The sequence below is a fragment of the Rhododendron vialii genome, chromosome 13a (assembly GCF_030253575.1).
Source record: "Rhododendron vialii isolate Sample 1 chromosome 13a, ASM3025357v1".
NCBI classification, from domain to species: Eukaryota; Viridiplantae; Streptophyta; class Magnoliopsida; order Ericales; family Ericaceae; genus Rhododendron; species Rhododendron vialii.
In genome coordinates this window covers 26,422,203-26,450,017 of record NC_080569.1, presented here as the reverse complement: position 1 = coordinate 26,450,017, position 27,815 = coordinate 26,422,203, and the positions used below count along the sequence as shown (strand labels likewise).

The 27,815-nt window shown below is 37.7% G+C and overlaps 1 protein-coding gene and 1 long non-coding RNA gene across 3 annotated transcripts; one reads left to right on the top strand and one right to left on the bottom strand.

Annotated features, from left to right (window-relative positions):
- The first annotated feature begins 3,190 nt into the window (after positions 1–3,190).
- LOC131312791 (uncharacterized) lies at positions 3,191–27,815 on the top strand. 2 transcript variants are annotated; one of them, XM_058340771.1, is made up of 18 exons: positions 3,191–3,691; positions 6,154–6,273; positions 6,365–6,487; positions 6,585–6,647; positions 7,239–7,346; positions 7,947–8,024; positions 9,199–9,291; positions 9,598–9,684; positions 23,511–23,612; positions 23,745–23,864; positions 23,982–24,044; positions 24,693–24,817; positions 25,718–25,799; positions 25,892–25,950; positions 26,066–26,111; positions 26,846–26,937; positions 27,363–27,432; positions 27,519–27,815. In XM_058340771.1, exons 1-18 carry the CDS (start codon positions 3,440–3,442, stop codon positions 27,588–27,590), a joined length of 1,755 nt encoding a protein of 584 aa, XP_058196754.1. In that variant the 5' UTR covers positions 3,191–3,439; the 3' UTR covers positions 27,591–27,815. The 2 variants fall into 2 exon arrangements, with proteins under 2 accessions (XP_058196754.1, XP_058196755.1); XM_058340772.1 differs by lacking the exon at positions 23,982–24,044.
- On the bottom strand, positions 10,671–12,235 carry LOC131312793 (uncharacterized). Its single transcript, XR_009195983.1, has 2 exons — positions 11,965–12,235; positions 10,671–11,863 (listed from the first exon to the last, which is right to left on the bottom strand). It is a non-coding gene; the product is annotated as an uncharacterized LOC131312793 (long non-coding RNA).

Here is a 27,815-nt window from a genome sequence, read left to right as displayed (position 1 = left end):
ATTTGGGTCAATTTTTATATAAATGCATCCGTCTTGATAAGAGGTATCGAAAAATTACAAAAATATAGACCGAAGGCAAAGAAAATCAAATAAGACGACAAAAGAAACCCAAAACGTCACTCACTTGAGACGGATAACGCAATGTAATACGGGAAAAAATAAAAATAAAAAACCTTCATTGACGTTTTCATTGTTCTTTCCGACCGTAACTGCCCCTGTTGGTATGCATGCACTGCCGGTGAGGGTATTCTTCATCAACAGTTTCATGTCGGTGCCACCATCGCCGTCATTTGTGGGCCTCACCATGCGTAGCAGTAATCTGAACCGTTCATCGTGTAGGATTTGTAGAGTTATATACCAGCCCAAAAAAATCAGCTTTATCTGACATTGATAGGTATATAAAAAATTGAAATTTGATTTATAAAATGGACAGTAGATAAGTTAAAAGTTAAACTATCCATAACCATATATTTTATAAACAAAAATTCAAAATTTGATGTACCTATCGACGATGTTAGATCAACCTGACGATTTGCGAAAATGTACTACTTTGTAGGCCTTACAAGATAAACGATTTAGATGATCGAAAAAAATGAACAGTGAGATCCGCAATGGGTGGTGGATATCTCATAATTTCCGCAATAGGTGGAAAGAATTTAAACTAAAATAAAGAGAAAATTTTAAAATGGCACCTGAACTTTCACTCAAATATTATCGAAACACCTGAACTTTACTTTATTTCAATTAAATACCTAGACTTTCAAAATCTTCAAATTGAGGCACCTGCCGTTTGCCTCCATCCATTTCCTTCACAAATCGACTGATGTGGCTCATTTCTGGTGTTAAAGGGCCCTACTATACATGTTAGGAAGTGAACTCAATGCACACAATCAATGAATAATAGCTAATTCCAACTGGTACACTAATTCATACCCAAACTTTAAAATGAAGTAGGGTTGACATGGGTTGTGATTGTGTGCATTGAGTTTAATTACTTCCTAACATGTCTAGTGAGGCCCTTTAATGCCATAAATGAGCCACATCAGCCGATTTGTGAAGGAAATGAATGGAGGCAAACAACTGGTGCCTCAATTTGGGGATTTCGAAAGTTCAGATGTTTAATTGAAATAAAGCGAAATTCAAGTGTTTCGATAACATTGGAGTGAAAGTTCAGATGTCATTTTTAAATTTTTCCTAAAATAAAAAAAAGGTGCTTTCACTTCTCCGCTTCTCCTCTGCCCCTGTTGGTACAGAGTCCAATGGTACACTTTTTTTTTTTTAATAGTATCCAATAAGTCACTTTAAAAGTAAGGATTTTCATATTAAGTAGTAAGTATTCCGTATTAAGCGAAAGTTTACTAAAATACCTTTTTTACAATACAACATAAGGACAAATGTGCTGCATAATTGCTAAAATATATTTTCTGCAAAATTAGTGAAAGTTCACTAATAACTGAAAATGTCTAAAATCTTAGGATACTTTATGAAAGTGCCTAAAATCCTAATCCTAAGGTTCCCTATGAAAGTGCGTAAACTCTATGGTACCCTACATTATGATACCGTACCCAGTACCCTAGGATAGCTTTGTCCGTGAAAATATGTTTTGGCCTAATGGCTCAACAACTCAAAAAATTGAAGGACCTCCACTAAAAACTAAGAGTATTTTATTGACATCCTTTCTCCTAAATGAAAACTATCTTATTATACTTATGGCTAATTTTCCTTCATTTTTCCACTCTGATGCTACAGAATAAATTCAAAATTACAAGCATTACAAGCTTATTTGATTTTTTTTTTGCATTTTTTAGTTTTGAGCCAAATTTTTGTGGATTATTGATTTGTCTCGACGAGAGGAATCGAAAAAATATAATTTTTTTTTACTTTTACCCAAATATTTTGGAAAATAACCACTTTTTAGCAAAATAAAAAAAATTATACCTTTTCAATTACTCTCGTTGAGACGAATCAATAATCCACAAAAATTTTGCGCAAAACTAACAAATGCAAAAAAAAAATAAAAAATTTAAAATCAAACAAGGACAAAACAACTATTTTTTGTTAAATAAGTTCAAGAGAACAAGCATGTCGAAAATCCAACCATTTGCTTTGGATTGTGGCTATACTAGTGAAAATTAACTCAACTCATATAAAAACGGTACACACATTTAGGTGTTTCATATTGTCTTAACTACCTGGAGTATCAGCCTATACTGGTTGGCACCAAGCTTGTATCAAAATCTTGGCCGGTATTAAAAAATTGCATATGTTTTTTTCTTTTGCTTACAAAATATTTGAATTTTAAAATAATTTAACAAAATTTGAAATCTATAATATGTTAATCATCTTAATTTTTATGAGGACTAATGTTAAGGTATATTAGAGTGTTAGAATTTATTTACTTATCTACTAAAGTTTTTGTTTTTATTACTAGTATTTTTAAGTACTACTCCCGACTTGATTTATTCCAATGTGGATGTTCTTATAATTCACGGGTATCAACCGAACCCGACTTGATTTAAGCATGTACACAAAGGAGTAGGTATTTTAGCTACCCAAAAAACAAGGCATAATTCTATTTTACCTAGGCAACTTTTGTGTGAGATGTACACCAACCTTCTCCATTTTACCTATGACTTATTAAAATATGTATTCTTTCATTTTGCATCCATCTCTCTAAAATGGTAATCAAGATAATTATTTGAATAAATGTTCTTCTCGACAAATCCTACAATATCTGCGGTTTAGATCAAAGGGATATTGGGCGCATAATTCTCTTCCATTTCTTCAAAAGTCATTCAGAATTTAGGATCTTGTATTCTGAATGAAAAAATATTAAGATTGGATCAAATACTTATGCTTGTTTGACTGAGCCAATTTTTTTACTAGATCACTCAAATTATTATTAATATTTTTTATCAGCAAAAAAAATATTTAGAATTAATAAACGGATCGGATCATTTGTATGGAATCCGAAAACGAGTCCAACACACCATTAGTGTTTTGAATAATTGTTTTGGGTATAGAACCAAAAGCAAACGAAGAGAGAGAGAGAGAGAGACACCTGGCCTGGCCCAGAAATAATAAACTAATATACCCTTTGAACAGAACGTAGCCAAATTTACTGATGCACAGTGGTTAGAGCAATTCTAACGAGGTTAATACCGAGACTGGTGCAAGATGCTTTTATTGTTTCGGATAGGTAAAGTAGCTCAAAATCCATCAATGGCGAGACTGGTGCTGTTGCTCTTTTGATGAGTTCAAAAAAACCCCGAGCCCAACCCGTGCTCTACTGCTCTCTCTATGTATCTTCCTGTCATTCCAATCCACGGTAACTGCCGACTCTTCTCTTCGCCGAAAATCGCTCGAAGCAGATGCCAAACCCTCGTTCGAATTTGCAAAAGCAATCAATTCATCCCACACGAATAGCAAGAACCAGAATATGACAGTGGAAGTTGCGAACGGTCTCGTAGAGGCTGTGCCTTTCCCCAAAGGCGGCGATTCAATCCCTACCGCGGCCTCCGCCGCGAAGAAGTCGCGCGAGAGCGAGCGGCGGAGGCGGCGGCGGAAGCAGAAGAAGATCAACAAAGCATCGTCTCGGCAGCCTACCAAGGAAGCGGAGGCTGACGGAGACGACGACAGCGACACCACCGCCGGTGAAGACAATGGCAAGGAGAACGCCGATCCTCAGAAGGTATATTATTATGAAAGGGTCTTGCTAGTTTTTTTTTTTGATCTTCGCTAATCTTGGTGGTTGATATTATGTATACGGGTCTTGCTAACCTCGGCTTAATAGGCATAGCCGCGTAGGATAATATGCACATAATGCAGAACAAGTTCGGATTTGAATACATACCTCACGGATTTTAGTACAGTTTCACAGATATCAATGCATTTTTTTCGAATTTCAATGCACTTTTTACATATTATCCTCCGCCCTTAAAGTTGAGTTAGCATTCAAATCTCAATACCCGTTTCATGATGTTGTGAATATCAAAAGAACAAATCGAAAGGGGAGCAAACATATTTGGAGGAAAGAGGGTTTGTCTGTAAACCCTTGAACGATCTCTACAAAACAATACAAAGTGTTTCTCCTGAATTGTATACATGCAAAGAATAAAAGGACTAAGCTACCCTTACAAGAATAGGAAAATTACAAGGCAACAGAAAAAGCAAATAGACAAATTGTTTTCTCTCAGATGTCAATACGCTTTCAGGGCCATTCATTTTCTCGGATATCGATACCCCTTTTACACATTACTTAGGGCATTACATGTTATTATGAATTGTTCGCAATATCCTAGTATGAATTTGTTAAGCCATTTCGTGATTTGGTGTGGTAGGATCCGGAAATCAACATTTCTTATCAAATGAAGCTGAACTTATAGCTGTTTTTTTGTCACTCAATAAATCTCTATTTTATCACTCCTCGATTCCTCGTGCTCCATACATTCTGTTGCTAATCATCTGCTCTTCTTTTGAAGGATTGCTTTTGTAATTTTGTGCACTTTTTTAATCCCTAAAGAAGTCGAAAAGTGAGGCCTATTGGGTGCCTTTCGGAACTACACAAGTAGAGTACTAGAGTTGCAAACTGCAAGGGGTTTGGCCGAGTGACATGATACAATAAACAAAGGGCTTGGCCCCAAGAGTTCGCAAGGTCGAATCTCAAGAAGACCAAACGTTTCAAACCAAGTTTCCCCGGTCATTAATTTCAAGGCCCCAGGATTAGTTGAGGTGTGCACAAGCTGGCCGAGACACTCGCTTAGCAAATAAACAACGAGTACTAGAGTTGAAAAATGTTGTTTAAGTGTTGCCAGAGATTGCTAATTTGCTTTTACGAAACACAAGTTGGAGAGACATATTACACTTATGTTCCAAAATGACCAAAACTACTTAGTTTCAGGATCACATAATTTTTTCTTCCATGTGCACTTCAACGGTTTCGGGAAAAAAAAGTAGAAGATATATAATAGGGAACCCAAATCTGGGTATGGAGTTATGGCTGGGCGAGATCTTAAAAATGGTCAATGCTGCTAAGCGTTTTACGTGATTAGTTTGAAAGAGAAGTATATTTTATGATCGGCTACAAGTTGTTTATGCAAAATTACTTTGGAAGTACCTTCAAAATGTAATGGTGTTCTATACCCTGTAATACCGAATTTTAGAGCATGTGGAATAATGCGTGATTGCTTTGCATAGGTAGTACAGAGTTTTATATGTTGTGTTTGTTCATGTTTGTAGATTTTATCTTTATATTACTTCCTATTAGTTTGATGATCAAATGTAATTTGTTGATGAGGAAATTTAAGCCGGTGATTGTCATGTGTTTTTTCCCAGTCTGCGAAGTTATGATAACCCAAATTCTCAAAAAGAAAGTACCCTGTTATTTCTCCGGAGAAGCAGATTGATAGTTATTGGGGTGTTAGGATGATAGAGTTAGAGAGAGACAGAGTGTATGCATGATTCATGAATTATCAATGGACTGATTGAATAAATTGATTGTGTTGGTTATATGGAGTTGGTAGGCATACGGTTGGATTTTGGTTATACATGTCAGCATGAAATGGTTATGGGTTAGCAATTGAGTTTTTGTGGGTGTGCTCCTAGAATTGCTATTTATATATGTGGGTCCTATTAGGTTCAGATCAAGGGAAGTAAGATGGAGCTTTGGTTTATATTCATATAGAGAGCGAAAGCCAGAACGCTTCTGCCATAAAGGGTTCCGTGGCTGTTTCGCAATTGGGTTCTGTTTTAATTAAATCTGATCAGCGTACAACTTTGGGAGGTTGATCATTGAGATGCAATCTACATATTCAGCTGTCATGAATTGGCTGCGCTGCATTATGATTTTATTTCTTTAAAAGTGTTGAGGAAAATGTGGAGGTCTTTTCATATTTATTGTCTTTTTCTACAGGTTTTCGTAGCAACCGTACCGTACAATACATTCTTTTTTGTAGGTACATGAGTAATGTGGCTACAAATTTGTGTAAATTCAGTTGCTTCCGTCTATATACTTTGTCAGATCTGATTTTGCCTCAGCTAGTGGGGATTTAAAGAAGGGGAGTGCCAAGTTCTTGTAGGATGAATACTGCGTCTATATCTGAGTCATAAGTCACTGATCTTGTCTTGTGTTTTTCTTTCTTTTGGATATTACAGGCCATGGAGCAAGTTGAAATTGAGTATGTACCAGAAAAGGCTGAATTATATGGAAATTTTGATGAGGAGTTCAGAAAGGTCTCTGAGAAATTCAGTTTTAAGGAAATTGCAGGGTCCAAGGTGAAAGGAATTTTCCTCAAACACTGAACATATTTCCTTAGATATCTACTTTTCCATGTAAACTTTACTGATTGCTCACTTCATCATTCAGGAGAATGATAAAAAGGACGAGGATGCCAATGCTGCCTTAAAGAAGAAGGATGACTCAGATTTTGAAGAGGAAGAACAGGATAATCAACAAAAAGAGAAAGGCATCTCGAATAAAAAGAAAAAGGTGAGGTTTGTTATCAGAATCAAGTTTACTAGTCTTGCTGTAATTATGATGTCTACCTCGTGAATTATGACTGAAGTAATTGTACATGGTCTTTCAGCTTAATCGTCGGATGAAAATTGCTGAACTGAAGCAGAAATCTACAAGGCCTGATGTAGTTGAGGTAAGGACGGTTGATGAGATTCAATTCTTCTATCATGTCTTGGTAACGACAGTTCCTTTTTTGTTGCTTGATTGCGTTCTTATTCTCTAGTCCTGTGGCATTCTAACTCGAGGTCTTATTTAATGGTGACACTTTTTGTTGCCGCGGAACTATTCCAGCATTTTGAAAATCTTTCCCATTTCCTTTTGTTGTTATGTTCATAGAGTAAAAGTGCCCAAATATACCTGCGGAGTTCATTGTTTAATGTTGTGAGGAGAAAAGTACCCATGAGGCCATGGATGTGTTCCGTGACAATGCTTGTTGAAATCAAATGGTTAGAATTGATGTTTGCCATTTGTTTCACAGCTGGGTTCACAAGGTTTTTACTATCAGTTCTCTTAGGATTTAGGCATTTAGCAATATCCGATCTTTACTTTTAGATCCTGCTGCTATGTTATTCACTTTTTGTACACTCGATGGTAGGAATGATTAAAATTTGGACTTTGGGCTTTTGTCTGACACACACAAAACCTTATGGACTGTCGGTATCAATTTCTAGTTGTTGCAGTTGTTATTGCAGCTGTTCTTATTTTTCGTGAATTAAATTTCCAGGTATGGGATGCAACTGCAGCTGGCCCTAAATTATTGGTGTATCTAAAATCATATAGAAATACGGTTCCAGTGCCAAGACATTGGTGTCAGAAAAGGAAATTTTTGCAGGTTAGTCATTTCAGCTTAATTGTAAACATTGAGTTAGCAGGGTATTGATTGCTGGGCATACTAAATGAGAGAATTGGGGGAGAGGGTGGTGGAAGATTACACCGATAAGATTTCTCTTATATGTACATATGTGATTCTTGCAGGGGAGGAGCTGTGACAATGATGGAGCCTGGAAATGTATGTGTTTGGCAAAGGGGACCGTTGGATGGTTTCTCCTTTAAAGTTTTTATTTTTGTGAGACATGTATATGACACGTTATTTGAAAAACAAATGGAAAGAAATGTCTAAGGATGCTGTTGTGGCATGTTAGATACTTGTGGTGGTTCACTGGCAGGATGCTAACTAACATGCTTTAACATGGATACCGGTAATCTTTCATTGGCAGGATGCTAATTAACATGCTGTAAAAGTATGTATTTGTTTGCCCTGTGCATAATAATAAGCTGAAATATAATCTGTCTGTCAGATATTTAGACTGTTTTCACTTGGGAGTTACAGAAAATGTAGCTGAACTGGTTGGTTGTCTTATCACCATGTCGGAAAGATTGGTTGCATATCTTTACAAGAATTGTACCTCATTGTGTTTTGATTACGTTGCAGGGAAAGCGTGGTATTGAGAAACAGCCTTTTCAACTTCCTGATTTCATTGCTGCTACAGGGATTGAGAAAATCCGACAGGTAGGCTCAATCATGCGACTGATTTGCAGTGATAATAGTATAAGCTCCTGTTGTGGACATGCTCTCGTTGGTTGCCACATCCCTTTCATTATCTAAATATTTCTTTAGCTGTTATGCTCTTTAAGATGTTCACATAGTCTGCATATGGTATGAATTCTTATGCTACTCCAGGCTTATTATTCTTTTGTTTGTAGTAAACAAGTATTTTCATTTTTATGTGTAGAACTCTTCCATCATTATCAAATAGTTGGCTGATATTTTTTGAAATGACTAGACACAACCAAGAAATAACCTTTCCGCGTCACTACTCTATATTTCTAGAGTTTGCTAAGCTTCTTGTGAATCTATGTCACTACTCTTTTCCGCGTCATTTACTAAAACAGTGATAGCATTATTGCCTATTCTAGCAAAACCGCTCTTTAGAGCCATAGTTAACCATAGATCGTTATGTGTTCTCAAAATACCTATATCTACAACTGTGGCAATGGGGGCATGATTTGGTACTACAGCCAAATTAAAAACATTCAGTTTCTTTTGTTTCTTCGTTCATTCACTTCGTTGGTTCGCTGTCGCTTCTCCCCCGCTTCTGTTACTGTTAGATTGAGCGAGTGCCTACCTACCTACATTAGGTGGTTCCCCCAATGGATGGGATGGACAAATATGAAGCTTCAATTTCATTCTTTTTCCCTCCTTCATTTTAGCCCTCTGCTTCTAGCTGTTTGGATAGACAACACCTCGAAAAGGAAGTCCGCTATTCTTTTAAATATCATGGAAGTAATCTTGAAAATGGACATCCTTTGTCATCTGTCTTATTTGGCATTTGGCTAGCTGCTTGTTGGAATCACAAAATGGCTTTCCGAGTTGTCTGTTTGGTGTTAGTTCTTCCGTTCACATCTTTGTGCACACAGCCATGACTTCGGGTAGAAGTAGAAAGTGGGAGTACATGATCAGTCTATGCTATTGTCAGTTGCCCAACTTGCATATTTGTCTTCCTCCTGTAATCAGTCATAGAAATTGTTCAGCTCTTGTTACTATTCCCACTTCCGTTTCTGTAGTTGGGCTTCTGCTTTTTAGGCAACATCAGGAAATTGAATTATAGTATCTTCAATTATTTGTTATCACTGCCATTTTTAACTGCTTTATTGCTGACTAATTATTTGATGTACTCTTGCAGGCTTACATTGAGAAAGAGGACAGTAAAAAGCTTAAACAGAAGCAACGCGAGAGGATGCAGCCAAGGATGGGGAAAATGGATATTGATTATCAGGTTTATTTAATGCCTCAATTTATAGTCTTTCTACGTATGGGGTAATTTTGTTATGGTCAGGTTTAGTGCAGTAGGGTAAAGTTTTTTAACTTTTAAGCACTTGCAGTCTATAGGTTTGGGTATAATTTCATCTTTATTTTTCTAGCTTATGGCACTGTCATGACATGCCTGTGGTTTAGTGCAGTCCGGTAAAGTTTTTAAACTTTTTAAGCACTTGCAGTCTATAGGTTTGGGTATAATTTCATCTTTATTTTTCTAGCTTATGGCACTGTCATGACATGCCTGTGCATATCATTTGTGGTACAGGTTCTCCATGACGCTTTTTTCAAATATCAAACTAAGCCAAAGCTGACAGCCCATGGAGATCTATATCATGAAGGGAAAGAGTTTGAGGTATGATTGCTGTACTAATATTCATTGAATTAATAAAAGAAAAATAGTAAATATAGTCTCATCTCGTATGCTATTCAAACGACATGGTTTTATTCTTTTCCCTATTATGTAATCTGCTATTCAAACAACATGATTTGCTAATGTTTGATTGTTAGGTTGTTTCCCTGCAGCGGGGAAAAAATAATCATATATTTGTAGCCACCTTCTCTTTCTTTTCACCTTTTTCATTTAGAGCAAGATCTTGAGATGAAATAGATTTTTTTTTTTGTGTTTTTATTACATGACTTAAGCATGAACGTAGGCACTAGGCATCGAGACGGATATGACAGCATAAACCTATATAAGTCAAATTCATTAAGTTCCTTATCTAAGCTTGCGGAAGTAAATAGACAGAAGGATTGATTTGTTTGTTATTTTCTACCTGTAACCTATCTTTCCTCGAGAATATCAGAGATATCTGTCACTTTTGACATTGGGATTTATCTGACCATCAAAGCAAATGGTAGTCCTACTTGTGAGGAATTCAGGGTGGTGTTAATAACACAGCCTTCGTGCATGGCATGTGCATATGACTATTAGCCCCTTCAAAAGGTCTAGTAAATTATAATTGCTATTTGGTAGAAATCTACCACTCCGTAGGTTGTTAATACCATTCCGTACCGGCCGGTACATTCCATTTCAGAGATTCCGGTATGGTGGAGGTCTATTCTTGTTTTGTTCAACTTTCTGGCGAGTTCCGGCCGTACCAGACTTTTCCAGCGAGTTTTGTCCATGCTGGACGGTTCCGGCAAGTACCGGTAAAAGGTACCAGAAATTTGAAGGAATGCAAGAAAACCATAGCGAAGGAGAATATCATAGCCCAAAGTGACTTTCCTGGGTGTTTTGGCATATTCCTGTAGTGTCTGTAAATCCTCTTCAAAGAGAAAAATGTCGAAATCACTCTTGGAACTTGATCTTCTATGGAGTCCAGTTCTTGAAGTTCTCTAGTGTTGGTCTGTGTCTTCCTATGAAGCACTGGCATATATCGCAGTGTCAGACATGGGGACACAGCGTGGACATGCATGTATGGGACACATGTCCCATAATTTAATTTAAATTTTTGAGGGGGACACGGCTGGGGACACAGCCGGGGACACGGTTGGGGTCAAAGTGTAATTTTTTAAAAAATTTGGGGGTCAAACTGTAATTTTTTTAAAATTTTTGGGGGCAAAATTGTAATTTTTTTAATTTTTCAGGGTAATTTTTCAATAGGGTTGTTTTGAACTTATAGATGTCTTGTTTTGTTTAAATGGTATTGGAACTATGGATTTTTCGTTTTGTCCATAGTTTGCCATTCACACTTGGAAAACAATTGGAAAAAAATATAAATAAATATACACGTTGCGTGTCCCACGCCGTGTCTATGTCCCCATTTTTTGAGAATTCCCGTGTCCGTGTCCGTGTCCGTGTCTGTGCACTGCCTTCTTATCTCTTCCACGTCTCTTCAACTAATTTTTTTTTGATAAGTAAATAAATATATTAGAAAGAAGGCATTAAGGGAATGCCACCCATATACAAAAAGAGGCCACACGACAAAAAGGCCCTATACACTTCCATGCGAAAGGATAAGCTCAAACCAATCTAAAAATTGGTCAAGAGACGGATAGCAATCTCTCTTGTACCAACTATACAAGCTATTCACCACAAAACTTTTGATACTATGCAACGATTTTTCGACTCCTTCGAAACATCTAGAATTTCTTTTCCGCCATATGATCCACATCAAACAAAGAGGAATCAAATTCCAAACCCGCTTCCTCTTCTTTCCCACTTTAGCACCTTTCCAAGTAATTAGGAGTTCCATCACATTTCTTGATAAAGCCCACCGAATCCCAAACCAAGAAATCACCGTGGTCCAAAGCTCCCATGCCACCGGGCAATGAATAAGGAGTTGATCAACCGTCTCCGCATCCCTTTTGCACATACATCACCAATTGACGATAGTAATTCGCCTTCGGATTAAGTTGTCAATGGTGAGAATTTTACCTTGAGCCGCACACCACACAAAAAGGCTTACCTTTAATGGCGCCATCGTCTTCCAAATTGCTTGCCAAGGAAAGGAAGGATTACCCCTCCCACAAAGAAATTGATAGTAGGATTTCACATGAAAAGAACCATCTTTTGATAAATTCCACCGAACCTCATCCTCCCCTACTCTTATCCTTCTAAAATCCTCCCACAAAGAAATTGATAGTAGGATTTCACATGAAAAGAACCATCTTTTGATAAATTCCACCGGACCTCATCCTCCTCTACTCCTATCCTTCTAAAATCATACACTCTAGAAATCAAAGTCAACAAATCCTCTTCCTCCCACTCATTAACATCCCTACGCAAACGGATGTCCCATACTATAACTCCTTGAAAATGGAGATAATCAAATATGCTAGCTTCCCTGTCACAAGCCAACATAAAAATACTAAGGAACGCTTCCCGCGAATTCACTTCCCCACACCACACATGCTCCCAAAACAAAACCCTTTTCCCATCACCTACCGCCAAATAAGTAATTTTTTTTAAGAGCATCCCACCCATTCATTATTCCCCTCCAAAGCGCCATCCCAAAAGGCAAACACACTTGCTCAATTGTAACAACAATTAAATATATTAGCTTCATAGAATGGTTTTAAGTAGAATTGAAATCATTCAAGCAATTAGATATCATAAAAATCGAATAAGATATTTGAATGGTATTCCTGATATGTCAATTAATGTTTACAAGATAAATTTGGCATATCATAGACGGCGAGTTGCTGAATTGGAAGAACAATTACGTATCTTAGCAGCTTGATGGCTCATGTTAATAATCTAGAATTGGAATCTTTTCTCAAACAAGCTTGTCCTTCAATTACGGGGAAAAAACTCAAATTTTTAATTACAAAAGATAAAAAATTCAGAACGGTTATGAGAAACTCAGCACAAGTGGGGAATTCACCCATAAAAATCAAAATCTTTGTCAATCAAGACTGAAAATGGAATTTCAGTAATCCAGTACAATTATTGGGCTGGACAAAAACTTTTTACTACCAAAATCAAAAGAAATGGTTTTTCAATTTATGTCCAAATCTTATTGGATAAAATGAATTTCCAAATTGGTTTCTTGTTTAGTGGTCTAAATTTGGACCACGTTCGGACTATCTCCCACCGGAGATCCAGAAGGAAATAAAGTCCTTCATCCAAATTCATCCTCAATTAGGAGGAACAAATGCTTCAGAAGGAAAATCATTCATTCTTGTAATGACTACTTTTGGAATCCCTTGGATCTGGCGATGGGATATTCAATTTGGATATAACAATTTGAGATTACCCGTACTTCAAAGAATCTTTCAGTACAGGTGGTGGAAAGGAGTTGAAATTGAAAAAACTGTTTTGACAATTAAGTCAACAAACCAGGAACTAAAGCGGCAATTACAACAGGAGGAGAAATGTTTCATCAAGAATCCTTTCTTTGAAATTTCAGCCCAAATTAGGGCAAAGAATCCATCCTTATCGGATAATAAAACTGTAATTAAGACGATGGATTTCATGAAGGACCAATTTCTGCAGTCTGTTCATCAAGTAGTCGATGTCGAATCCATGACATCGGCCGAGAGTAATGAAGAAGACAATAATCCATTTGCTTGCTTAGCAGGGGAATCTCAAGACCCCTACGAAGATGAAGGAAATACACCTACTTTGGAAGACTTTTGGGACGGCATGACCTAAATGATGGCTGAACAACTGTCCTCCAGAAAAGGAGAAGAAAAGAATCAATAATTTTCAAATAAGCCAATGAACTTTCGATGGTGACAACTTAATTATGAAGAACTTCAATTATGAAGTAAGCAGCACTCAACTTTTGGTGGAATGACAGATAAACGTGATGATGGGGCCCACTGAGCACCCGACAAATCTTCATTCCAGATCTAATGTGTGTGTAATTTTAGTATAATTTCATTTGACAGATAAACGTGATGATTGGAAGACTTGATATGATAAACCAAATAAGATATTGGGAAGACTATCAAAGATATTGAAAATAGAAGGTCTAATATGCCTAGAAATTCATACAGGGTGAATTTAGCCATCTATCGAATGAAAATTGCTCAATTGCAACAACAATTAAATATATTAGCTTCATAGAATGGCTTTAAGTAGAATTGAAATCATTCAAGCAATTAGATATCATAAAAATCAAATAAGATATCTGAATGGTATTCTTGATATGTCAATTAATGTTTACAGGATAAATTTGGCATATCATAGACGGCGAATTGCTGAATTGGAAGAACAATTACGTATCTTAGCAGCTTGATGGCTCATGTTAATGGTCTAGGATTGGAATCTTTTCTCAAACAAGCTTGTCCCTCAATTACGGGAAAAAAGACTCAAATTTTTAATTACAAAAGATAAAAAATTCAGAACGGTGATGAGAAACTCAGCACAGGCTAATAGGGAACAAATTTTTTACAGATGTCTCCCAACAAGATTCTATTTAAAGAGGTGGGCAAGTGCTAAAATAGCCCTCAACCAATTTCTTGATGAATATGGTTATTCAGACTCAAATGACGATATAGTCAGAAATTATCATAATAAGAAACTTTAAAGAAGGAAAGAATCGAGAAAAGAAGAAAAGAAAGATTGACCTTTTATTTATTGACAGAGGCTGAGGCCAATATTACAAAGGAGGGAGAAGAGAAGGAGAGCAACTTAGAGGATTTTTAGAGAGGACAATCCAAAACCTGAGTTTTCTCTTTACAGACACGTCCTATTTATAGAGAACTCATAGATAAAACTCAAATGAAATACAAATGAAATTATAATAAAATTACACCCAAATTAGATCTAGAATGAAGATTCGTCGGGTGCTCAGTGGGCCCCATCGTCACGTTTATCTGTCATTCCACCGAAAGTTGAGTGCTACTTACTTCATAATTGAAGTTCTTCATAATTAAGTTGTCACCATCGAAAGTTGGTTGGCCTTACATGAAAATTATTGATTCTTTTCTTTTCCTTTTCCGGAGGACAGTTGTTCGGCCATCATTTCAGTCATGCTGTCCCAAAAGTTTTCCAAAGTAGGTGTATTTCCTTCATCTTCGTAGGGGTCTTGAGATTCCCCTGCTAAGCAAGCAAATGAATTATTGTCTTCTTCATTACTCTTGGCCGATGTCATGGATTCGTCATCGGCTGCTTGATGAATGGACTGCAGAAATTGGTCCTTCATGAAATCCATTGTCTTAATTACAATTTCATTATCCGATAAGGATGGATTCTTTGCCCTAATTTGGGCTGAAATTTCCAAAAAAGGATTCTTGATGGAACATTTCTCCTGCTGTTGTAATTGTTGCTTTAGTTCCTGATTTGTTGACTTAATTGTCTAAACAGTTTTTTTTTTTCAATTTCAACTCCTTTCCACCACTTGTACTGAAAGATTCTTTGAAGTACGAGTAATCTCAAATTGTTATATCCAAATTGAATATCCTATCGCCAGATCCAAGGGATTCCCAAAGTATTCATTGCAAGAAGGAATGATTTTCCTTCTGAAGCATTTGTTCCTCCTAATTGAGGATGAAGGACTCTATTTCCGTTTGTCATAGGTGTGGGTAATTTAGACCAAATTTAGACCACCAAACAAGAAACCAATTTGGAAAATCATTTTGTCCAATAAGATTTGGACATAATTTGAAAAACCATGAGTGTTTTTTCTTTTGATTTTGGTAGTAAAAAGTTTTTGTCCAGTCTTCAATGTAATTCCAGTAATTGTACTGGATTACTGAAATTCCATTTTCAGTCTTGATTGACAAAGATTTTGATTTTTGTGGGTGAATTCCCCACTTGTGAACAGGTATAACCATCTTAATTATGGCTTTGCTATAACTGGTTGGACTTTACTGTCATAGGTGTGGGTAATTTCCACTGAACCAAATTCTGTGAGTATTGCTTCATAAATGTATCTGTATTTCCCTTCCGGTACTGGATAATTCATTGTATCCATATATCGGGACTTAATTTCCTAAGGATCATTCTTCCATTGTTCATCCTGTGATTCTAGGATCATAATTGTTTTTATAGTTTCCAACGATTTGAAAACTTCCTATTGGACCACTTCCTTTATTGAAAGTGATGATGATGATGCTGAAGCTGCATTTTGAAGAGAAGGAAATTGAATTTTTTGAGCCTTTAAGTAGGCTTCAACATCAGTTTGAGTGACCCTTGGTCTACCCCTTCCTCGAGTATTATTTCTCCGTCCACGTCCTTGATCTGGAGGTCGATTCATGGTGCAAAATTAAAGACCGGCCAAAATATTCAGCTTATTTTGAATTTGTTGAAGTTTCTTATTATGATAATTTCTGACTATATCGTCATCTTCTTCTGAGTTTGAAAAACCATATTCATCAAGAAATTGGTTGAGGGCTATTTTAGCACTTGCCCACCTCTTTAAATAGAATCTCGTTGGGAGATATCTGTAAAAATTTTGTTTCCCTATTAGCCTGTGCTGAGTTTCTCATCACCGTTCTGAATTTTTTATCTTTTGTAATTAAAAATTTGAGTCTTTTTCCCGTAAGTGAGGGACAAGCTTGTTTGAGAAAAGATTCTAATTCTAGATTATTAACATGAGCCATCAAGCTGCTAAGATACGTAATTGTTCTTCCAATTCAGTAATTCGTCGCCGTCTATGATATGTCAAATTTATTTTGTAAACATTAATTGACATATCAGGAATACCATTCAGATATCTTATTCGATTTTTATGATATCTAATTGCTTGAATGATTTCAATTCTACTTAAAACCATTCTATGAAGCTAATATATTTAATTGTTGTTGCAATTGAGCAATTTTCATCCGATAGATGGCTAAATTCACCCTGTATGAACTTCTAGGCATATTAGACTTCTATTTTCAAGATCTTTGATACAGTCTTCTCAAAATCTTATTTGGTTTATTATATCAAGTCTTCCAATCAAATGCATTTATCCCTGTAAAAATTCACAAGAGTAAGGAAATCAGGGCGAAAATTATTTTCTCCTTTTATATATTCAATATCAAAATCGAATGCAGATAATTCAGACTGCCATCTAGCAAATATTTGCTTTGAAGCAAGGTTTTCAATATCTTGTTTTAAAATACTTTAAGAAGAAAGTGTTGATTCAGTAAATCATCCTGAAATTTGTTTATGCATTTAACAATAGAAAGAATTTCTTTCTTTATTGTGATGTAATTAGCTTGAGCATTCTTAAAGAGTCCAGAAGTGAATTTAACCAATTCTTCCTTGGAAGTATTTGGGTTATGTTGTTTTAAGATGCCACCATAACCAATATTAGAAGCATCTGTTTCTACTATTTTCTTCCATTCTAGATTAGCAATTGCTAGACATGGCAATTGCTTAGCCTTCAATTTAATTTTTTAATTTTTTGCACAGCCTTAGTATGATGCTCTATCCAAGGAGGAGGATTCTTCTTAAGTCTTTTATATAAAGTAGCCGAATCCTGGGCTAATTCCTTATAATAGTCTCCTATATAGTTGAGAGTTCCAAGAAACCTTTGCTATTGGGTTTTCTCTTATAATTTTTCTTCGTAGTTTTATAACTACTATTTTTCTTTTTATAAGCTTTTGGATATGTATTCATATCATAGGCAAATTGATCACAGAATTGTCCCAATTCTTGTTTACCAGTCAAGTGTTTTTTTTTTTCAACTGGTTATGAAGTTTTATGTCATTACATAAAGTTAGTCCTTCTTGGATAATTGTGGAGACTAATTGTCCATAAGTGTAATTATCATACATAATGGTCAAACCATTGTGTTGATCTCTCAACTTTTTTCTAATTTTCTCGGCAAAAAAGTGAGGTAATCCATCAATAAATTTTGATTTCCAATGTTCATTATTAGCATCATGTCTTTGCATTACTTTAGCTAAAAACACATCTTTGTACCAACGAAAATGAGTTAATGTTGGGCATTTCAGGTTTTGGAGTAATTCGCTACTCCTTTCTCTTTGGTTATCCCATTGACCAACAAAATGAAGAATAATTGATTGAACAAGAGTGTAAACAACATTTTGCTGTGGAGTACCATTTTCCATTTTTACTGTGTTTAGAATTTCTGAAAGCTGGGTTGCATTTAAAACATTATCCCACCATCCTTTAATCATACCAGTAAAACCAGCTGTTATGAAACTGGCTATTTCTTTATCATTATTTTTATTCTGTATACAAATAGTACTGTACATCATCATTTGGTGTATGACCCAAAAAATTTGGCATTCAGTCATACTATCTATATTCCACTCATTTATGGTTTTGCCATTAAAAGAATTTTGTCGATGGAAACCATATTCCTCATACAACATATCTTGGGGACTAGGTCTAGGATAATAATATCTATCCGTCCCTGCATAAGGAAATTTCTGGATAGGATATTGGATTTTATTAATAGTATCATTTTGAGATTGGAGAAAAGATGCCTCCATCCCTGAAATTTCTTGATTACTTATTTCCGGTTCCAATTCTTTAGAAATAACATTAATAGAAAGACCCTTTAGCCTTTTTCCCAATTCATCCGATAATTCTGAATTCTTTTTTGGATTACTTAAATTAAATCCTGTTATTGTCCCATTCGCGCCATACTTTGCAGCTACTACCTTCCTCCACCATCTCTCTCTTTCACACACAAATCTCCAAAGCCATTTGCCCAACAAAGCTTGATTGAACAACTTTAACTTCCTCACACCCAAACCTCCCTCTCTAATGGGCGCACGGACTGTGTCCCAATCATCGAGATGGTATTTGAATTCCTCCCCCACCCCTCCCCATAGAAAATTTGAATCTTTTCTAATCTCTTTGCCACCAACACCGGAATAACAAACAAAGACATAAAGTAGGTAGGCAAACTTGAAAGTGTGCTTTTCATTAAAGTAAGTCTATCACCTTTAGGGATAAATTGACGTTTCCAACTCGCCAATCTCCTTTGAAATCTTTCCACAACTGAGTCCCAAGCTGACTTTGATTTGAAAGATGAACACAACGGCAGCCCCAAATACACTGTTGGCAGCACCGCCACTCTACAACCTAGAATTTGAGCCAAAGCACCAATATCATCCACCGCCCCACTCGGAATCATTTCAGACTTTCCCAAATTGCCCTTCAGACCTAACACATCCTCACACAACACATCTAAGATAACCCACTTGTAACGCCTCCGCATTACAAAACAAGAGTGTGTCATCAACATAAAGAATATGAGAAACCATCAACCCCAAACCATCTGCCCTCCCCACTTCAGCACCCTTCAAAAAGCCCCCTTGTACAGCTTTCGAAATCATCTGACTGAGCACCTCCATGACTAAGATAAACAGAAGAGGGGAAAGAGGATCGCCCTGCCGCAATCCTCTAGACGTCTAGAAAAATCCAGCTCGAGCTCCGTTCACCAAGACCAACATACTAACAGATGAAATGCAAAGTCTAATCCACTTTCTCCACCGCTCTCCAAATCCCATCCGTTGCAGAATATAGATCAAGAAATCCCAATTAACATGATCATATGCCTTTTCAATATCCAGTTTGCACATGATACCTGGAATACCGCTCCTCAATCTCGAATCCACACACTCATTTGCAACCAAAATCGCATCAAGAATTTGCCTAGCTTCAACAAAAGCATTTTGGGTTTCTGAAACAACCTTCCCCACCATCTGTTTCAAGCGAATTGCCAACACCTTCGCGAGTAACTTATATGCTCCCCCCAACAAATTGATAGGCCTGAAATCTCTAATATCCTCCGCTCCTCCCTTTTTGGGTATCAGAGCTACAAAAGAAGCATTCAAACTCCTTTCAAGCTCTCCAAACTTCCAAAAGTGCTGGAACATAGCCATCACATCCCCTCTCACATTTCCCCAACATTGTTGAAAAAAGGCTAAAGACATACCATCTGGACCGGACGCTTTATCTCCATTCAAGGATCTAAGAGCATGAAGCACTTCTGTTTCATCAAACGGCTTTTCCAACAAAAAGGCCTCCTCCCTTGAAATAATATCGAACTCAAGATCATCAACACGAGGCTGATACCATCCCTTCTCTTTGAATAAATCGGCATAAAAACCAGCGATTCCAACTCTAACCTCCTTATCTTTATCCAAGATTCTATCACCAATCCTGATCTTCCCAATGAAGTTGTTTCTCCTATTACATTTGCCATTCTATGAAAGAAACGAGTATTCCTTTCCCCCTCCTTTAACCACAAGTTTCTGGATTTTTGCCTCCAACTAATTTCTTTATACTTTGCAATTTTTTTGTATTCTTCTTTAGCATTGTTCCTAAGGGCTTTCTCATCAACCCTTAAGGGGCGTGTTTGTTCCTCCAAATCTGACCGGCAAATAATATCCAGCACCTTGGCTTTTTGATTACCCAGCAACCCAAAAACTTCGAAATTCCACTTCCGCAAATCCTCTTTCAACCATTTGAGCTTCTCAGCTAAGACAAAGCTCGGCTTCCCAGACACCGAATAGCTATTCCACCAATTGCCCACCCTATCCGTAAAACCATCTGTCAACAACCACATATTCTCAAATCTGAATGGGCTTCTCCCCCAACAAATCCCTCCACTATCTAATAGAATTGGCATATGATCGGAAGTAGGTCTAGGAAGAGAGCACTGAATCACCTCCGAGCAAAGCTCCTCCCAAGAGGCAGAGAACAAAAAGCGATCAATGCGAGACATACATCTATCCTCTTGATTCCCGAACCACGTGAAAGTACTCCCACTGAGAGGCGGATGAACAAGCGCCAAATCACTAATAAAATCAAAGAATCTCCTCATGTTACGAGAAATAGCATTACACCCCAACCTCTCATACGGGAACCGCACAACATTGAAATCACCCCACAAGCACCAAGGAGCATCCCATCTGAACGCTACTGCCACTGACTCATTCCAAAAATCCTCCCTAAGGCAGTAAGACACGGGGCCATATACCCCTGTAAACGCCCAGTTGATACCCTCAACCACATCTTCAAACAAGCATGAAACTGAAAATAAACCAAATTCAACATCAATTTTGTCTACCACCCTATTATCCCACATCACCAAAACCCCCCGGCAGTCCCAACCGCATCCAAATGAACCCACTCCACCCATCGACTACCCCAAATCTCCTTTATATCAGCCAAAGAAACCTCCCTCAATTTAGTTTCTTGAAGACACACCACATCTGTCTTCCACTCTTGTAAAAGAGATTTAACAACCACCCTTTTCTCCTCACATTTAGCCCTCTAACATTCTAGCTGAGAATTTTGATCTTCATAAAAAGATAATAGATGTACCCCTTCTCCCACTTCACTCTCCCTATCCCCAACTTTCTTGCGCCCCTCATAGTTAATTGAACGTTGTAACCTCTTTAACTCCCTCATCCCTCTGCTTGATTTGTTCCCACTTTTCTTTGCTTCCATCCCCACTACTTTTCTCCACTTTTCTTCGATCTCTGAAAAAAGTTGCATTGCTTGATCCTCAAAACCTTCAAAAGAAACCCCCAAGAATTTACTGAAACCATTTATCCTCTTCAAAACCCAATTGGAAACTTCAACCTGGGACATCCCACTTACCAATTTTTCACCATCAATACCTGACTCCTCCGGCTCCCTAAACGCCAATGGATTGGACAAACCATTACCCACAAACAACCTGTCATCCACCAAATCCTGAAGCCAACCCAGATGTTTAAAAAACTCATCCTCATTTTGACCATCGCTACTCCAAGCCTTCCCAACCTCCAAATCAGCATATGGCACCAATTCCAACCCTTTGGAACCCGCACTCTTCTCTCCAGACTCAGCAACACCTCTCCTAAACACCCTACCCTCACCCACGCCTCCTATCGAAACAACATCCCTTCCACCACAAGACACTCCCTCCAGAATCGGCACACAAACCCCCTCACCCTCACCCTCACCCTCCTGCTCCTTCCCACCCAAATCCACATTCCACAATTCTACTCCGCATCCACCTCGTTCACTGCACAGACAGTCCTTCCTCCCCAAAAGAAAAAGAGGAGGGCAAAGAGGGAGAAGAACGATCAGAAATCATAATACCTCGCTGCAATCCGGTATCGTCTTGGATTTGATTCCAGCTTCGACAGGACTGCCTAAATCGCTCGACCGTCTAGAATTGCATACAACCCCGATCAGTCCAAGTCTGTCGCTTTCTAATGCCTCTGCCCTGATGTAGCTGGTGCCCCCACCTGAATCTGATCTCTGGACCCATTTCTTATTGTTTAGAGCAACCAACTTAGACCTAACTGGTCTTTTAAATAAAAAGGCCCACTTATCACCTGGGCCATTCTTGAAGTTATTATTAAAGGGTTGAGCAGTATTCAGCTAGCCCAAAACGCCATAGCGGAGGCCCATCTTCAAATCCCTCTGGCCCACATTCCACCCACGCCCAACTGGGCCTTTATTTCTCCCTAATCCCTGCTCCAAATGCCCAGGCCCAAAACCCCTCTCAAGTTTCAACCCGATTTTCAAAATTTGAAATCCTTTCAGTCCCGTACGAAACCAGCTATGATTTTCCTTTATAAAGCTTTAAGATGACAGCAATGAATTTTTTTGGAATTGGAGCCCAAGGCTGGGTAGGTGGGAGGGGGAATAGGGAGAGTTACAGTGCATCTTATTATCAGCTTTCCAGAGATTAAACTTCTCTATGACACATACACCACATGTTGACATAGTTTTATCTATTTGGCCAAGTACTTATATTTTTACTGACATTACATTAAAAAAATAGAGTGGATTATAAAATATAGTTTAATTTGTAAGTATTTAAATTATCTTAAAGATTTTAACATATTTTGTAATGAGTGACGATCCATACCAATAACAAAAATGTTACCATATCTGGTACGGACCGTACGGTATTCAGAACTTTGACCAGTCCCTTGCTTTCCACCGCTCAAAATTTCTTTTTTTGATTGGCAAAATATAATTTTCTGAAGCATTGAGCAATAGTACAACAATTAAAGGGAACAAAGGGAAGAAGGCATCACAGCGAAGGCTCAGAAGAAGGCTCAATCTTGGAAGAAGGCTCAAACTTGTGGGGGTGTGAAGAATCCAGTCTGGTATTAACAACATAGCCTTTGTGCATGACATGCGCATACAACTATTTAACACCTAAAAAGGTCTAGTAAACGCTAGTGGCCCAAACCATGGTTTTATGTGGAAAGTTGGTCCAAGACGCTCAATCTTTTGAGTTTGGTGTGGTGCTTAATTGCGTTAACATAGCCTCTGCGCACCACATGTGCATACGGCGATTTAACACCGAAAAAAGATCTAGTAAATGCTAGTGGCTATTCACTAGAAATCTTCAGGTTCTCTATTTTCCGAACCGTATTTTTATGTGGAAAGTTGGTCCAAGATGCTCAATCTTGTGAGTTGGTGTGGTGCTTAACTGCACTTGACGTAGTTACTTTATTGGGATCCCTTGAATTATTTACTATTTTTGGGGTTTCTTTGGCTTTTGGGTGGCTAATGTGGAGTGCTAGGTGGAACAGATGTCAATGTCTTTTTACAAGGGTTTGGAAGTACCCGCAAATGGACTTTCTGGCCAGACCTTTCTCATCAGCTCTGGATTTGCGTAATGTCCTATCAGAGATGGAGGAACGAACCACTAGGGCCACATTTTGGAACTTGAAAGCAGATTATAGGATTCAAACCGTCATTTCTTGCATCAAATTTAAGATATAGTTTCTTACAAGCAGCCAAAATGGTACTACCGGAGTTCAATGGTTTAACCAAATTACATCTTGTTACATGTCATACAGGTAAAGCTAAGGGAGATGAAGCCTGGGATGCTATCACAGGAACTAAAAGAAGCTCTTGGTATGCCAGAAGGAGCTCCTCCCCCATGGCTTATCAATATGCAGGTCAGTAGTTCTAATATAATTAATTGTGAGTTTTTTTTTAAAACTTTTTCATCTCAATTTTGTTAAATGTGTGAAACATAATAAATTTTACTGGTCTCCATTTTTTGGACTTGTTTGAATTTGTAATACCAGAGATATGGTCCACCTCCATCTTATCCACACTTGAAAATTCCTGGGCTGAATGCTCCAATTCCTCCTGGAGCTAGTTTTGGTTATCACCCTGGAGGCTGGGGCAAACCTCCTGTTGATGAAGTAAGTTCTACTGTTTAGTTTACTTTGTAATATGTTTATATTCTCAATTGCTTATTTATCTTGAAATTGCATTCTCGATTGCTTTATGTATGTTTATCTTATATTCTTCTGAAATAGTATGGTCGCCCACTGTACGGAGATGTATTTGGGGTTCAGCAGCAAGAACAGCCCAACTATGAGGTACCAAGTGAATATTTCTGCTTTTTGTGCTGGGTTCAGTTTTCTATCGTCATTTGTGCTTGTGGCGCTTGGTAGTAGTAGTTGTAAATCAATCTCACCCGGAAACCAAGCAGTTCAAATAGTAAATTGCATTTCCTATTTTTGAACTGCCATCTATAATGATCATCTCAGTATAGAGCAAATTAGAATTCTACTTGTAAAAGTTGTGTTTACATATTTTAAGCTTGTAGATTGTCATAATTTGAGACCTCAAATGCATATCCCTTTTAAATATTTTCTGTCTTTTCAGCTGCTTTCTTGAAAGAAGCCACTTGTGTAACGTCCTAATTCAAATTAAGCCGTGAAGTTAATAATACAAAAAGACTTAGTTAGGTTATGTTTTATTTTTTTCAGAAACCATAAACAGCAGGCTCAAAAATTGTCAATTCAGCATAGGATTTAAAACACACCAAAATAACTCTCTCGAAACCTTTTTGCACCTTATCAAAGCAAAGCAGGATTATGATAGAAAGAGAGAGTGAATGGCTAAGATTGGGTTCTCATGGATTCGTAGCTGCAGTAAAATGGAGTTTTAGAAAGTTTCGGTGGGGTCTCAAGGGGCTCTGCCACTGTTCATCATCTCATTCTGTGTCTGGTTAATCAATTCAGGAAGAACAAGTTGATAAGACCAAGCATTGGGGTGATTTGGAAGAAGAGGAAGAAGAGGAGGAAGAAGAACAGATTGCGGATGAGGAATTGGAGGATGGGATTCAATCTGTTGACAGTCTTTCAAGGTACTTGTAAATTGTTTATCCGTAATGTTGTATTACTTCGTATGAGGCTAGTATACCACTTTTATTTTTGTTATGAAAAGAAATTGATGTGGTGTAGTGATTATTCTGGCAGCTCTCTAATGTTCTGCTGGTGTGGGCCGTGTGGCTGAGTGATACAGAGTCAGCTTAGCATTTTGTTTGGATTGTGTGTTTATTGAGGGGTTCTGGGGTTATATAGAAGATAATGCAGTCAACAAACTAAGTTATCTTTTTTTTGTCCCTGTGATTAAGCATTTTCCTTCTTAAGTCCCTTTACAATACTGTCATCCAAACGCAGCCTAGATGCGTTGTGGAATGTGTTGGGCATTTGGTTAAGGATTTGAAAGTTCATATGCAGTACGTGCCAACCCCTCCAAATGAGAAGAAACCAACTGTGGTGAAGAAAAACAATGCTTCTTTATTGTTCCCCCCCCCCCCCCCCCCCCCCCCCCCCCTTTCTCTTTTTCTTTTGTTGGGAGAGGGCTGGGGAGTAAATATGTTTGTGGTATGGCATGCCCCTTTAGCGTAGGGATTGAGGGAAAAAACAAGTACATTTACTCCTTTTATTTTGCCATTGTTCCCTTTACAAAAAGTGTTGTCTTCATTTACGAGCATATATTGGTGGACAGTGGAACTATATGTTGCCCCTTTCTTTTCTTTTCACTGACCTGTATAACAGGAGGGACAAGAAACTTTGTTTTCTAGAACATACATCTGCTAGATTATTTTTGTTTGAATTTGTTTCTTCATCATACCCGACGAAGCATTTGTTAATTGGATTAAATCTTCTATCTGTTTGTAAATTCCCCAAGGAAGTAGGTTATTGTACGACGGAGAAACTGTTATATCGATTAACGAGCTGATTTCCATTTTTTTGTTCAGCACTCCTACTGGTGTTGAGACTCCAGATGTTATTGACCTTCGCAAGCAGCAGAGGAAGGAGCCTGAGAAGCCTCTTTACCAAGTTAGTACACCGTACATGATCGGCCCTTTTCTATTTCAAGTCTTGCAATATTGTTCCAAATGCTTATTGTTTTTTTTTTCCTTTTCGTAAAGGTACTTGAGGAAAAGGAAGAAAGGATTGGTCAGGGAACCTTACTTGAAACATCTCATACGTATGCAGTCTTCTTTTCTTAGCAAATTTGGGTTGCATATGTATTCGTATTATTTGCGTTTATAAACTTTCTTCTTCTCAAGTGTAGAAAGTATCTGACACTTTCCTGCTAACAGTTATGTCATTGGCACTGGCACTCAAGACAAGACAGCGGCCAAAAGGGTAAGAAATTTTATGATATTTCCTTGCTCTTTTCGGGTTCAACTTTCAGTGCAAAACCAATACTTGCCCCCACCCGAGCACTACTACTCAATTCTATATCAGATAGGCTGCGTTTGTTTTTCTTTTGGGCTCCAGTTTCTCCATTTTCCAAAGTGACCCTATTGATTTTGATCTTCAGGGATTAGGTGGTGGGTGAGTTTTAGCTAGGTTTCATTTTTTGTGGTTTCTTCTTTCTTTTATTTTTCATTTTGCTTGGTGGACATCTTGCCCCCCCTTTTTTGTACCTTTGCTTATTTTATTAACAACACATTTATCCCTCTTGCTGATCAAAAAAATGCGAGCAGCACTGAACCCAAGCAACACTTAAGCTACCCTTCTGAGTTTTTTTCTTCTTTTCTATGGGGAAATATGGATATTTGAACTTTGAGTAAATGAAAACCTGGATCTAGAACTATTTTGGGTGAAGATAATGCATATTCTGGATTTTTGAGCTAAGCGGATATGACTCCAGATAATGCATTTTCTGAAAAGTACTCTTGGGTTGTTCATCACCTTGTTTTCCTGTGAGACTATGTTCATAACCTATTTGCCTTGGTAATTTTCTTGCAGCCTCAGAGATGAATTTACCTGAAAGTGTAGTCTATATGCTCTTACAAGAATTGTAATTGATCTTCAACAGTCACAGGCTTAATGACGTTTCTCACTTTTCTTTGTTTTGTCTATCTTTTTTTCAGGTTGATCTGCTTAAAGGTCAGAGATCAGATAGAGTTGATGTTACATTGCAGCCAGAGGAGTTGGAACTCATGGACAATGTTTTGCCTGCGAAGTAAGTGGGGCCCTTGTATTATGTTTAGTTTAATCTCGGTATATGCTAGCCATAATAATTCGCATCAACGATCACACACATTTGTAACTTGCCGCAATAATTAGTTATCATTTTTATGCGCACAGTACTGTAGATAGCCATTGGTCGCCTATTCGAAACTGGCCAGAACGGTACATAACTAACACCACAGAAAAGGTTGTAACATAAGAGTCACAGAAGTACATTACAAATCACATAGGCAATACATACCAAGTGAACCACATATAGTGCAACCAACCGTAAAATGGACACATTTCTATAGTACACACTTTATTGTAGCTACGCAATAAAGTTTGTAACTAAGGCCATAATGGAACTTTTTCTGCTATGCACGGGTGTTTAGTATTGCTTTTTCCCTCCATCACTTACTTCTTTGTGTTTCACAGGTACGAGGAAGCGAGGGAGGAGGAGAAGCTGCGTTGTCAGAGAGAGGACTTCAGTGACATGGTTGCTGAGGTACGTGTCCAATTTTGTTTCTTCCCTTTCCTTACCGTTGGCTAGTTTTCGGACGAATCTGTCATCATGACATTTATTTGATGCAGAATGCGAGGATGAAGAAACGGAAAATGCAGGAAAAGGAGGGGAAACCAAGGAAAAGGGAGTTCAAGTTTTAGGAAGTCTTGGTTATGTAGTCGTAATGCTGTTAATAATCCCAGATTCATTACGCCTTATCGGCTACATCTATACATTCATCATATAGAATTATCTTGTTTGTGTTTATGCATTGCAAAAAGAATGTAGTGGCAGTAGACCTACCACTCCCTGACTATAAACCCAGCTGCGCTAACCTAGTCGTTAGTTTATGATTTTCCGAATGGTAAATTATGTTTTGATGCTTT